Source organism: Spermophilus citellus, assembly GCF_964194105.1.
Source record: "Spermophilus citellus genome assembly, chromosome: 6".
NCBI lineage: Eukaryota > Metazoa > Chordata > Mammalia > Rodentia > Sciuridae > Spermophilus > Spermophilus citellus.
The window spans coordinates 13,726,960-13,741,270 of NC_138187.1; the positions used below are offsets into that span (position 1 = coordinate 13,726,960).

The following is a 14,311-nucleotide window of genomic DNA, read 5'->3' on the forward strand; positions in this document are numbered from 1 at the left end:
TTTGGCGCGGGCCAGGGGATCTTAAGTCCCGTTTAAAGCCCAGAAAAGAACCGCCCGGGCGGCCGCGGGGACCCTGTTGAGAAGGTGGGCGGACCCCGCCCCCGGGCCTCTAGTGGGATCCGGGCTCCGGACGTCTGAGGAGCGGCCCGGGAGACTCCCAGCGGGAAGGTGGTCGGGCCCACACGTGGAGCGGGCGGGCGGGTTCGGGCGCGTCTGGCTCCAGACCTTCCAGAACACCCACCCACGAGCGGAGTTTGGTGCTGTCCGGTCTTTGTGGCCCTGCGACACTCTTCACTTGCTGTGGACCAGTTAGAATTTAACTTTGCTTTTTTTTTTTTTTTTTTAAACCTTCTGTAAAGAGGGCGTAATGATAGCAACGTGAGAAGAATGGGACCCGCTGGGCACAGAAAGTGCCCAGCAAACGGCCTGGTTTACAGCAGGAGCTGCCCAAGTGATGGTTCCTCATGGGCTACGTTGGGGCTTCGGGTTGGGGTTTTTGGTTTTGTTTCTTTTTTATTCACAAGGCTGTGCAGTTCTTCAAGGGCAAGAACTCAGGGTTTTCATCCTGTGATCACCATCTCCGCATTAACAGACCAAACAGCAAAGTCCGATAGGACTTACCTGGTAGCCACTAGGCACGTGTGGTTATTGAGCATTTTGTAACAGTGGTCCCTTCGCCTTATGAATATAGCCCTCATTGCTCTAAGGTTTATCTTGTTTTAAAAAAAAAAAATGTTTTCTTTCTATTCCCCTCTCTCCCTGTAGATATCTCCCAAATTTGCAAATGAATCCTAACAGACCAGCTGGGTGCCCTGGGACCCCCTACCAGAGCACACCTGGAATGTAACCTTTGTAGAGTTCCTTTAACACCCTCCCACCACCACCCCACCCCTCTTCCTCCTGATCGCCAGAGTCACAACCTTTGGGACCGGAGTCCCCTGTGTTTCTCCTTTACTAGCAAGCAATAAACCTTCTTTTTCCTTTTTCTCAAAACCATGTCCTCGTTATTAAATTGGCCTTCATCGGCATTGGGGACAGTGAAGGAAGCTTTTGGTTACAATTTGAGATGTGATTAGTACAGCTGAGGGACAGAATTTCTCATTTTAGTAAATTAAGTAGTCACAGTGTGGTTACTGCATTGGACAGTGAAGGTCAGGAAATGTTTACTGAATGGAAACAAACATGAATGTGCCAGTGTATGAAGATAAGGGATGATTTGAAAGCAATGTAGAGTACAGAGGAAGTAGAAAGTAGTGGACTCTGAGAGTCAACCCTCAAGGCCATCTATGTCAACTCCCATCAAGGTCTTGAAGTCCTTCTCCAGCATTTCATTGTTGTAGGGAAAAATCTGTTTTATTCTGAATGTTCTCCTTATAACTTCCACCCTTAGGACCTTTGGTACTGTGATCCAAGGAGTGAATCACTCTACCTACAAAGAATCCACTCAAATATTATGGCTGTCTTTCCAGAACATTCACTTCTCCAAGCCAAACAATTCTTCATAATACAGTTTGCTGCTAGACTGTAGCAATGTTGGGGACATTGCTCAATTTCATCTATAAGGGGGAGATAATGTTGTGCCTACCTCACAGGGCTGTTGTGAGGACCAAATGAGAAAATGTATGTGGAGGTGCTGAGGACAGAGCCCTGCTTTTAGTAAATGTTCATTATTGTCAACAAAGGAACGTTCTTTGTGTTATATTTTAGAGGTGGAGTTTGTGTTGGTCCATCAGGACTCTAGGGAAAAAGCAAGACAAAAGGTTTTCTTTCTGAAAAGCAGGTGAATCGACACTTATGAAGTAATAGAGATAAAATGAAGTTAATGAGGTTAAAGATGGCAAATTATACACACAGGCACTGCAGTGACTATTTCAACCCAGATGATTAAACCCATTTCTTAAACATCTGAAAAATGCAATTTTCTATAACACACTCATGTTGAGTGGATTCAGTTTCCTACAAGAAACATGAAAAAACAGGCTTTGTAGAAATCCTACCTTTAAGATTAAGAATTACATTCTGTTAGGATGTCTTCGTTCAAAAAGTAAACTGTCACAGCAGACACACCTACAGGTACTCAATTTCATGAAGACAAGATACAGTATAGGTGAACTCCAACTTATGTTCTTTATCCTCCCTGTGCTGTGCTCTCGTGTGTGCATGTGCCCGTGCCTACCTGCCTCTGTGGTAACTTGTTTGTAAGTGTTCTGGGTTTGCCCTCATCTTTCCAGTGACAACTAAAGATTCTCAAAAGCATTTATATTGGGCTGGATGTAACTCTGGTAGAGTGCTTGCCTAGCATGTGCCAGGCCCTAGGTCCACAAGTCACTGCGATGTTTACGGTTTTAACCAAGACTTGAGCCCAAGTGTTTGGAGTTTATAGTTTTCTTTCTTTCTTTTTTTTTTTTTTTTAATGATTATGACTTTTTTTTAATTAGTTACACATGACAGTACAATGATCTTGACATTTCATACATTTGAATCAAATGGAGTATAATTTCTCATTTCTGATTGTACGGGTTGCAGAATCACATTGGTTAGGGTTTATAGTTTTCTATTTTGATATTGCTATGATTACTGTTATCAGTATTTTTTAATCTTTTTTTTTTCTTTTTTGGTCGTAGATGGACACAATATTTTTATTTTATTTTTATGTGTTGCTGAGGATCGAACCCAGTGACTTCCACGTACGAGGCGAGCACTCTACCACTGAGCCACAACCCAGCCCCTTATCAGTATTTTCTTTATTGTCTTTGGCTCATTGTTTAATCAGTCACTCTCCAGCTTGATAGCCCTCAAAGATGTTATAAAATCTAACCCTTCATCTCACTGCCAGATGCCAGCATGGATCAGCGCTGACTCAGTGCTTGTTCCTGCCCAGCAGCTGAGCAAGCCAGAGTAAAATGGCCCCCACTAGCTCTCAACACTGATCATCAGCTCCCATCAGTGCCTCCTCTCACTGCCCACACCCACTGGTCCGAGGTTGGCGCTCACTCCTCAGGGGTTCAGCAGTACCACTTAGCATTCACTAAGGAGGCAATCAGAAGGGGGGGGACAGCAGCCCAGTCTTTATACACATGCTTGCATCCTTACACCCTGCAGTTCCCCACTCAGCCCTGCCCACCATCTGAGCTTTGCTATTCCAGGATTCTGCTCCTACAATTCGCTACTTGCTTTTGTCTCCAAACACCCTCTGGTTCATCTCAGGAAAAACCCCAACCTTGACCCCATATCCTCTTTAGCAGCAACCAGTCTAGAAAGAACATAGCTCTCTTATTCACACCACTTCAATTTCCACCCTCTTACCAACCCAGAGCAGACAATCTTCTCCCTCATTTCTCCCCAGAAGGTGTTCTCTATGATCAATCAAATTGTTTTAAATAGTTCAATGCTCTTTACAAACCCTTTGCTTAGGCCTTTCAATGTAACAACACAAGTCTTTGATCACCTGTGTATCAAGTTGAAATCTCAAGGTGAAACCAATGATTTCTCAAATATTTCAGATTCTTGTAAACATTCCCAATGCTTAAAGTAACATACATATCAGGTTTTCCTGAGGCTAATATGTTTTCCTATACTTTTAAATAATTATTTCAACTGTATCTCTTCTATGGTCATGTGAAGTTTTGTGTTTTTTCATCAAATTTTAACTGAGATTTTTGTTGGAAAAATAAAAATGGCAAATAACAATGAAATGCAAATAAAAATATTTTTTCAAATGTGTACGATTGATTATATTTGGAGAAATAGGCAGTCTCACTATTATAAACTTTTTGTAGGAAAGTTTGGCAAATTGCCCCAATTTTTTTCCCTTTGACATAACAATTTCACAACTGAGTTAATCCCACAAAAATGATTTCATTGAGATCAGTGGTAAAGATGCTCATTGCAACATTGTAATAATGAAAAATTGTAAACAACCCAGATGCCTACTAAGAGCACACTTGTTAATAAGTGTGGCACAATAGAATTGTGGCAGCATTGAAGGACCCAATATTCAACACCTAGAAGGGTTCCTGGCATGTGGCAGGCAGTAGGTAGGGATTAATGGATGAATCAAAAGAACTTGCTGCAGCGGGGCATGGTGGTGCACACCTGTGATCCCAGCAGCTTGCGGGGCTGAGGCCCTAAGTAACAAAATATAAAAAGGGCTGGGGATGTAGTTCAGTGGTTAAGCACTCCTGGCTTCAATCCCTGGTACCAAAAAAAAAAAAAAATTTGATGTACTGTTTGGTTTATTTATTCATCATTATTTGTTTATTCAGCAAGAATAATTGGGGGATATAATAACACAAACCCAGGTACTTCCCTTGCCAAACCTACAGTCTATTAAAAAGGACAGCATAAATTTTTATAAAATTCAAATAAGGGGAAAAACTGATAAAGAAAAATGTGGACAAGAGTTATGAGGTTCCGTACTTTAGCAGTTTGACCTAGTCTGGGAGATTTAAAGCAAACATATTTGTGTACCTTATATTAGTAATACATTGAAAAGATTCGGTTGGCTGTATGCCAAGCCTAAGTACTCAGGGACAGGATTAGATGTGACTGACTAAAAAGTAAATATTTCTGTGATATTTGAAATTTACTTTCAACAATTATGTACTGGTGTTGTATTAAAACAGTGGCATAAATGTATACATTTTAAACCTAAATAGTTTTCCCTTTATCTCAGTGATTCTCAGGGTGGGGCGATGGGGGAAGAAGGGTTGCCGCAGTCTGGCTGGGCACAAATAACCGAGCCGCCACGAAGCACTTGTAGGTTCAAACAGCAAGTCTTTATTCCCGAACTCCGCCAGCACACTACACACACTCCCGGGAACACTCTTCCCTCCACCAGGGTCCGCTTGTACCACTCTCTCAGAACCCCGAGGGAACTCCAAAGTGGGGGTGGGGGGGGGCAGGCAGCAAGAGCCACCCTATTGCCGGACAGTAAAGGTCATATATACAATTGAATACACAGCTTAACATAATCATCATTTCAATGGCTCGCTGGTGTCACCTCTCAACCACTCCTTTCTGACAAAATGCCATGATGCGTCATCCCGACTTGGCTGTGGCCCTCAACAAAGGTGAATTTACATGCTTGTCCAAGCAGGGGGAAAAAGTGATAGAGCTGTGGCTGATACAGTAGGCAAAATTCTAACATGGCCCCCAAGATTCCTAACTCCTAGTGCACATACCTTTCAGATATTAAGCCAAACACCGGTGTTGTTGTGAAAAGATGCTTTAGATGTATTTAAAGTCCTTAATCATCCGCTTTACACGATGGTGGGCGTGGCCTAATCAGGTGAGCCCTTGAAGTCAGATCAAGTAGAAGAGATTCCTGCTGGCACTGAAGTACCAACAGCCCTATTGTACACTGCCCGAGGCAAGCACCTGAGGGCAGGCTCTAGGAGCTGAGCAGTTCTTAGCTGACAACCAAGGAGACAACAGGGCCTCCAGCCCTTCAACCACAAGAAAATGAACAGCTAGTGAGCTTGGAAAAGGACCCCAACTCTCAGATACTAAGTCAGAGCTGTGACTGATGCCTTGATTCCAGCATGAGACACCTCTCTCTTCCTGGATTTTTTTTTTTTTTTTTTTGGTACCAGGGATTGAACTTGGAGGCACTCGACCACTGAGCCACATCCCCAGCCCTATTTTGTATTTTATCTAGAAACAGAGTCTCACTGAGTTGCTTAGCGCCTTGCTTTGGCTAAGGCTGGCTTTGAACTTGCAATCCTCCTGCCTCAGCCTCCCAAGCCGCTGGGATTGCAGGCATGCGCCACCTCATCCGGCCCTTTTTCCTGGACTTTTGACTCAGATAATTTGTGTTGCTTTAAATCCCTAAATTTAGCTGGGCGTGGTATTTAATACTACCTGCATGTTCCAAGATGTTCCTAAGACGCAATTTGGGGCATCTTAGGAACATCTTGGAACATACTCTGTGGGCACAAGGGTATATGAGCTTCCTATCACCATAACAAATACCTGAGACAACCTAGAAAGGGTTCATTTTGGCTCACAGTTTTGGAGGTTTCAGTGATTGGGCCTATAGCAGGCAGCACAAGACTGGCAGAGCAAAGCCACCCACTTGGTGGCTTGAAGAGGAAAAGGAAGGGGCCAGGACCCCACTCTCCAGGGCTTGACCCCAGTGATCTGGAAACTTCCCACTAGGTGCCATCTCTTAAAGAGCCTGTCACCTACCAATAGAGCAATCTGGGCCTGTGGGAGACATTGAAGATCCAAGCTCTCGTGAAGGGAGACTATTGTAATTAGTTGCACAGTGATAGCTGATATTGAGAATCAAATTGCTTGTAATCTGTAGTCGGATGTACGTGTCCCCAGCCTGATATTTAAAATAGTGTCTTTTTCAAAAGTGAGACATGCTCTAGTACCTGTGAGTAACAAGGTAAGGAGCAAAACATAGGCACAACGGAGCTGCATTCCTTCAGTACCATCTTGGCCAGAAACATCTTTTGTCATCACTGTCAAAGTCGTCTTTAAAACATGAACCTTCCCAGAAATGTTTTACTCAACTTTTCTTTAGGGTTAGGGTTAGGTTAGCCCATGAGCATTTTCTGTCCCTCTCTCAGCAGTAGTTACTGCTGCCCTGTACGACTTGGGTGGAATGTTCTTTGCATTACTCTGTTCCATGTGTGCTATTGGCATCTTCCCTTACCCTCCTCCCCAGTCTCTTCCTTCCTCTGTTCCTCCTAATGTTTGAGCAAAATCTGAACTAGTATTCTCAGGCAAAGAGTCTCAGACTCTTACATAAAGCTTTGGCTTTCATGTGAGAGGTCAACCGTCCATTTTAAATAAGTTGGTTTATCCACACTAAATATTACCTTGCAATGGCCAGTTGGTTTTTATTTCTGTAAACCACCAACTGAAATAAAATTTAAGAATATTTCATTCAGAGAAAAGGAAATGATATCACAAACTGCAGTGAAGCATGGCATTTGAGGATTTTTTTTCCCCTTCCCTATAGAGTACCAAGCTGAGCTGCCTCCCTTTCCAAAAGGATATGAAGTCAAACAAGAGCCTGAAATTACTGTGAGTATGACCCAGGCCTCATGCTAAATAGAAGGCTCTTAAATGAGACTAGTACTGAGGGCTGGGGAAGGTCAGACGTTGTCATGAGTTAGGAGGTGAGAAGGAGACGGTGGACTGAAGCTAGAATCAGAAACTTGAGGCCAGTCCTAGTTTTGTTACTAATGGTGTGACCTAAGCATCACATAACCTCTTTCAGACTTTGCTTCTGCACTGATTAAATGGGACAGATAATCCTCAACTAACAGGGTATCTGTGGGGCTCAGATGAGATCCTGGAGGAGAAGGGCCTTCACCGTGGATCCAACAGCCTGTCTGTGCTGGGGACAAGTTCCTCTGCATTCCAGGGTAGGGCAGATGCAGAGTACACGAGAGGGCCAAGGATAGGGAGCCAGGAGGGAGGCCCTTAGAGACATACCTTGGAATTAAATATGCACAATGAATTTGAAAATTTTAAAAACATTTGCAGAGACGAGGGGACTTGTGCAGGGTCACAGGGATGAAATCAAAACCTGTCTGTAGACTCATAGCTTCCATTATAGCCACCTCTGACAGAGTTTTTGTGTCTAAAAATCACATTTTGTGAGTGTTCCTTTTTCTAGCATCATGTTCTTGCTCTATGGATGCAATTCTTTCTCAAGTGTTTCTGCAGATTCTGCATCATATAACCTCTTGTTCCTGGATTATTTGTCTTTATTCCAGGTTCAACTGTGCTCTTTTAGATCTTAACCTTTTGCCTTTTATCCTGTTGCTTTTCTTGATCTATATAGAGATATTTGAATATTTATTTAAAATCACCACTTTAAATAAATGAGTTGATTTTTCTGTATTGCTGGTATTTTAGGGTTCTCCAGAGAGACACAACCAATAAGAGAATATAAATAGATAGGCAGACAGACAACCAATAGGAGAAAATACATAGATAGATGAAGGAAGGGTCTTTTTTAGAGGAATTGACTCACACATGGTTATGGAGGCTGAGAAAAGGCCATAGGCAAGTTGGAAAACCAGAGAAATCAGCAGTGTGGTTTGGTCAAGTCCAAGGTCAAAGGCCTAAGAATGGCATGGCGGGCACTGGTGCAAGTCCCAGATGCCTACATCAAGGAAAAGGACATCCTGGCTGAGAGAAAATTCACCTTCCCTCCACGGCTTTCTTCCAGCTAGGCCCCCAGCCAATTGGATCCTAACCATCCACACCGGGGATTACCTCCCCGCTCAGTCCTCCACTCCGTCACTTATCTCCAGAAACACCCTCACAGTCATGCCCAGAAATAATGCTTCACCAGCTGGGTCAGTCCAGTTGACATGGGAAATTAAACATCACAGTGGTAGTTCTTCTGCTGAACATGTAGGTTTGTTTTCTGGATGGGTCTCTTCTTTGAATAGAAAAACTGACCAGATGCTTGTGAGGAGTGTTGTGCACGTGAAGACAATTCAGGGTGAGCAGGCAGTCACTGGGCCATATAATATAATAAATAAATAAGATAAAGGTCTATCAACAACTGAAAAAAAAGAAAGGAAATTCAGCTTCCACTGTTGACATGCATTGACTTCCCTCCCCTCCCTTCCCAGGTTTCGCCCCTGGAGGAAACGGTTTCCCACGGCTTCAACATAGAGCACTATTTCCCACCCCCGCCTTTCACCAGGGTCTCACATATACCCTGTCCTCTAAAGATCTCAGAAACTGTTGATCCAAAAACATGTGAGTAAGGAAGTGGGTTTCCTTCTTTTATAGTTTGGGGTTTAGAACATTACAAAACCATAGAGTGGGGATAGGAGTGGTCCCTAGACCTCAGGGAGACTGCATAAATAAGAGACTGTTGTTGTTTTAATTCTTATTTTTAAGAGGAGTATCCTCCCTGAGTGTGGTGGTGCACGCCTGTAATCCTAACAATTCAGGAGGCTGGAGGCTGGAGGCTGGAGGATCACAAGTTGAAGGCCAGCCTTAGCAAGCCCCCAGCAACTTAGCAAGACCCTGTCTCAAAAAAAGAAAATTAAAAAAATGAAAGGACTGGGGATGTAGCTCAGTGGTAAAGGGCTCCTGGATTCAATCTCCATTACAAAAAAAAAAAAAAAAAAAGAGGAAACAGTATCATCTTTCTGCTGATTTAACTTTAAGGTTAAAATGCAGTAGAGATAATAATAAACCACACTCCGATTCTACCTTACGTACCAAGAACAAAAAGAGGAGCAAACAAATGCAAGAAGTAGAAGAAAATGTCATGGTGCCTTCCTTGAGTGCAGACTGCAGCTGCTCCTCAGGCCTCCCTGCCGACTGTGTGCCAACCACCACCTCCATTCCCGTGGCCCTGGGGCCCTTTCCAGTTTGCTCCCACCCCCAGTTCTCCTGTGGCCACAGTTCCTATGCACTCCTCTTGCTTATGTCCCTCTGCTCCTCTGGCCACACCGGGCTCCTGGCTGTGTTACTGCCTGCAGCCATAACAAGCCGGGGGCCTGCCCTGGTGTGGGACCCACCTACATCCTTGGCAGACTACGGAGGCTCACAGGGACATTTTAAGTTTCTCTAGTAATGCAATCAGATTCTATGGTCTGGAGCAAATGTCACACTGAAGGGTGTGTTAGTGATGGACAGTACCTTTTTATAGTCTAAAAATTTCTCCCAGGCGGGTGTAGGCAGTTTGGGATTTACAGTGGAAATTTTGTTGTTGTTCACTCTAGGTTCCCCCAGAAAATATTTGGAAACCTACATCTTTCCAATCCTGCTTCCTGGGATGACTAGCCTCCTTCACCAGGCAAAGAAGGAAAAGTGTTTGGAGGTCAGTTGTTTGGTGGGTGGCTCTAATTTTAAATCCTCAATAATTCATTTTAATCAAATGGCAGCCCATGATCTCTGTGCCATCCAGTTGTTATTCTCCAGATGATCCCTTGGGGCGGGAAAGCCTGTGTTTGGGTCACTTACCCAAGGCCGGCCAAGACAGCTAGTTGTGCACATAGCACGCGCCAGCAGCTGTCTGGCCCCTGTGGCTCCTGAGCGCTCCTCCACCCTGCCTGCCGCCCCTGCCTGCTCTGGTCCCGTGCAGTGTAGCACCTACCAGGTTTCTTGGGCCTTCCTGTTTATTGTATGCACTGATTAAAGCTCTTCTTACCTCCCTTTTGGCTCTGGGTTGATCTGCCCCCTCGGCTTCTCCCTATTCCTCTACTTGGGGCCATCTGTTGTCACTACAGGAGAGGCGTGGAATGCACTGGGGGCCCAATAGATGTGGGTCTTTATCACCCTGCAGCAGCCTATCTGGGTGGATCATCTGATCTGGGCGCATCCCGCCTAGATACCCTCAGGCGTGGCCTCTGCTCTGCAGGTCACAGGGTACTTTGGGTCTGCAGTTTTGTGTAACAACACACAGAGACTGTAGAGGAGCAGCAACGTTTGCTGTTGCCCAGGTTCCTGCTCTGCACCAGGACCCCGCTCGGTGCTTCACCTCTTGTTATTTCACTCAGCTGTCAACACAGCCCTGTGGGGTTCCCTCTGCCATCCCTGTGTGCGCTCTGCAGATGCGGAAAGAGGGGTACAGAGGTTTGAAATATGATCAAGGGCTAATGGCGAGCTGGGATTCAAATCCAGATTAAATGATTCAAAATGACACTAAAAATGTTGGCCTGATTCCAGTGAATGCACAATTGATGTGACACATCCTGTGGTCTGTAAAACCAGTCAGAGTTCATGGCCTCACCTGAGTAGTTGCCCTGTAGCCTGGGTTCCCTCTCTGAGAAGAACTGTGTCCTGCCCTGAGAGACAGTTTTTGTGTGTTTGATTCTCCTTTAGCAAAGTCTTAATGTATACTGCCCCTCTGGCCTCCAAAGTGCCCCATTGCCTGCCACTTGATCCCCTCCGTGTGACATTCCTCCTCATAGGCCTCCCCATAACAGTTGTGATTTACTTGAGGCAGAAATGGATTATGAGGCACTGGTCAGAATTTGAGTAGCCTGCTGTGCTGGTCAGCTGTCACTGTAATGAAATACCTGAGATAATCAACTTATAAAAAGAAGAGGTTTATTCTGGGCCAGAGTTTGGAGGTCCCAGCCCATGGTAGACTGGCCCTACTGCTTTGGGTCGTGGCAGGATAACACATCACTGTGGCAGCACCTGGTGGGACAGAACCACTCGTATAGCAAGCCAGGGAGGAAGGAGAGAGGGGGAAAGGCTGGAATCCCATGGTCCCCTCAAGGGCACACCGCCCATCACCTGCAATCACCCACTAGGCCCTACCACCTCCAGGAGCACACTGTGGGGACCAGGCCTTAACACCTGGCTCTGGGAGACACTCAGCACCCAACTCTGGCACACATTTATGAAGGAGGAGTGTGGGCACACCCTGGCCGTTAAACAGTGGGCCCAGAACCCCCAGCCTGGCTTCCGAGGCCCTCTCTTCTGTCCCCCTCCCTTCCTTCATCTCCTGGTCTCCTTCCCCAGCGCCCCTCCAGCCGGGCAGAACCGCTCTGGGCTCTCTGGGTCAGCTCCCACCTCATGGCCTCTCTGCATATGTTCCTTCTTTTTTTAGAAAAAAATCCTTGGGCTCCTCTTCTCAGCATAGTTAAGCTCTACTTGCCTTTGAAACGCACCCCGACACCCTGTTAGGCCCAAACAGAAGGAACTGACCCCAGCACTCAGACTTCAGAATACTTTCATCTGTTCCTCATTTTATGGTAAATGAAGACATTCTTAATATACATATACTTAATGTTATACATGCCTGTCTTCCTCACTATTTAAGTGCTCTGAGGATAAATTCTCTCTCGGATTTATTTTTATGCTCTCCCCAATGATTGGATCATTCCACCCAATGCCTGGTGGGTGGTGAACGTAGAGTTGGCGCTTGATGAACATTGAATAAGGACAGTGGCATTGTCACCCTGTCTTGACCCAAACCCTGGTCTCTTCTTTCTGGAAGGCTGTTCTGTTGGACTCATCCCTGGAGGACTGAGGGAGGAAGCCGACATCTGCCTACTTCAAGGGGGGGGGGGGCGCGGTGGGGGAGAGTAGTAGATGGCAAAGTGCACAGGCTGACCCTGCTTGCATCAATTTTGCAATTAATGAGTCAAGTGGGCCTTGGTTTCCAGCATAGTGATTGAGAGCAAGACTCCGGAGTCAAAGTCACTAATATTTTTTCCTGTTTTTTGTTGTTGTTGTTGTTGTTTTTATGTGTGTGTGGTTTTTGTATGTGGGTGTGTGTGTTGGGGGGGTTGTTTGTTTTGTTTGTTTAGAGTAATGGGGTTTGAACCCAGGGGTGTTCTACTACTGAGCTTTATCCCAAGACCTTTTAAAATTTTTTAAAATTTTGAGCTGGGCTCAGTGACACATGCCTATAATCCCAGTGACTTGGGAAACCAAGGCAGTAGGATGGCAGGTTCAAGGCCAGCCTCAGCAACTTAGGGAGGCCCTTAAGCAACTTAGACCATGTTTCAAAATTTTACAAAGTAAAAAAGGGCTGTGGATGTAGCTCATTGGTAAAGTACCCTGAGTTCAATCCCCAGTACAAAAAAAAAAAAAAGAATTTTTTTTTTTTTTTTTAATTTTGAGACAGAATCTCCGTAAATTGCTGAGACTGGTCTCGAACTAGTGATCTTCCTGCCTCTGCCTCTGGAGTTGTTGCGATTACAGGCATGGCTGAGGATCAAACCCTGTGCCTTGCACATGCTAGGCGAGTGCTCTACCACTGAGCCACAACCCCAGCACCCCCACACACCCACATGACCTAAGTTTGAAATCCACCTCCATCCAAGCTGGCAGCACAGCCTAAGGAAAGTATTTCATCCTTCTGAGCCACTGCCATTTCTGTACATGCAAAATGAGGATCATCTCAGAACTTGCTTATGGGTTCACTGCAGAAGAGATAAGACAGCCCCTTCAACGTGCATAGGACGGACCTGGAAAAATAAGAACTTGACAAATGTTGACTTGTTACTTATTATTAGTTTTTATGTGCTGCTGGTGTCCCCCAGGTCGGATGGGTTACACCTGTTACCTGAGTGGCCTGGGATTTGTTCCCTGGTCAACTGGAGGCCTGATTCAGCCCTGGTTCCCATCTTCCAGAAAAAAGCATCCAGTCCTAAGTGATTTTATGAGGAAGGTTTATTTTCTTGATAACTTCCTGAGGATGCTAGGAAGAGGATTTTGTTTGCACCTGTCAAGCAATACTTCATTAATCCTTTCTAGAAGCATTTCTGCCCTCTCTGGACACCCCCTCCCCAAACAGCTGCTGTAGACCCCTTCTGAGTCCGGAATAAGTCTGTACTTGCAAGCCCTCGGCTTGCACACTCTCTCTGCAAAGCTAATGCCCAGCATCCCACTTGCTCTCCTCCAGTAAGGTGCAGGTCGACTGTGGGAGGCCAACCTTGCAGGTGACTGAGTCACACTCCCCGGCTGGGTGCTGAGGCGCTCAGTCGAAGAAATGTGGCAGAGCTTTCCCCACCCTTCTTGGGTTCGAGGGTTGGTGTCTCGTGCATGGGTGTGTCTTGCTACAGCCCCATGGGTGAAGCTACGCTCACCTGTTCCTTTGTAATAACCCCTTGCCCTGTTTAGGATAGAATCTTCCATGGAAGTGCCTTGTGTGTCCCCTTCTCTTACTGTGCCCTTGGGTTGGCCTACCCAGGTGTCAGTCAACCTGCTGACAGTGGACATCATGAAGATACTCAGCCCCCTGAAACCTGACCCCTTGCCTCATTTGAATAGCTTCTCCTCAATAAAAGGGGTCAGCGCGTGCTCTCTCTTCCTGCGGACCCTTAAGGTCAGAGGAGCCGTCACAGCGACCCCAAACAAAAAGGTATTTGTGTCTCTTGTGTGGTTATTTTGTGCAGCCCATTTACTCCAGTTTAATTGGAGTGACCCCTGAGCCTTTTAGTCACGAGAACAGAAACCCAGCAGTCAACTGCTGGGCGTGGTAGTGCACACCTGTAATCCTGCGGGTCAGGAGGCTGAGGCAGGAGCATCACAAGTTCAAAGCCAGCCTCAGAAATTTAGCAGGCACTAAGCGACTAACTCAGTGAGGCCCTGTCTCTAAATAAAATACAAAAATAGGGCTGGGGATGGGGCTCAGTGGTCCAGTGCCCCTGAGTTCAATCCCCACTGCCCCCCCCAAAAAAAAAAATGCAGTTCAACCATCATCCATAGCTTTTGTGGGTGGGAGCAGGTGCAGGAGCTTCACATCAGCCCAGCTGAGACAGGACTGTAAAGACTTCTCAGAAAAGTTTAGTATTTTTGTTTGTTTTATTTAGTGGCAGGGTCTCACTGAGTTATTTAGTGCTGAGGCTGGCTTTGAACT

At 45.6% G+C, this 14,311-nt stretch overlaps 1 protein-coding gene across 3 annotated transcripts in view; it reads left to right on the forward strand.

Annotated features, from left to right (window-relative positions):
- Window positions 1–14,311, forward strand: part of IQCK (IQ motif containing K) — a gene marked incomplete at its 5' end in the record, with an annotated part of 122,834 nt that overhangs the window by 377 nt on the left and 108,146 nt on the right. For all 3 annotated transcript variants that reach the window (XM_081300365.1, XM_081300367.1, XM_081300366.1), the window contains 3 exons: window positions 6,974–7,038; window positions 8,607–8,736; window positions 9,714–9,811. In XM_081300365.1, coding sequence (XP_081156491.1) covers window positions 6,974–7,038; window positions 8,607–8,736; window positions 9,714–9,811 — 293 coding nt within the window. The remainder of the gene's footprint in view (window positions 1–6,973; window positions 7,039–8,606; window positions 8,737–9,713; window positions 9,812–14,311) is intronic.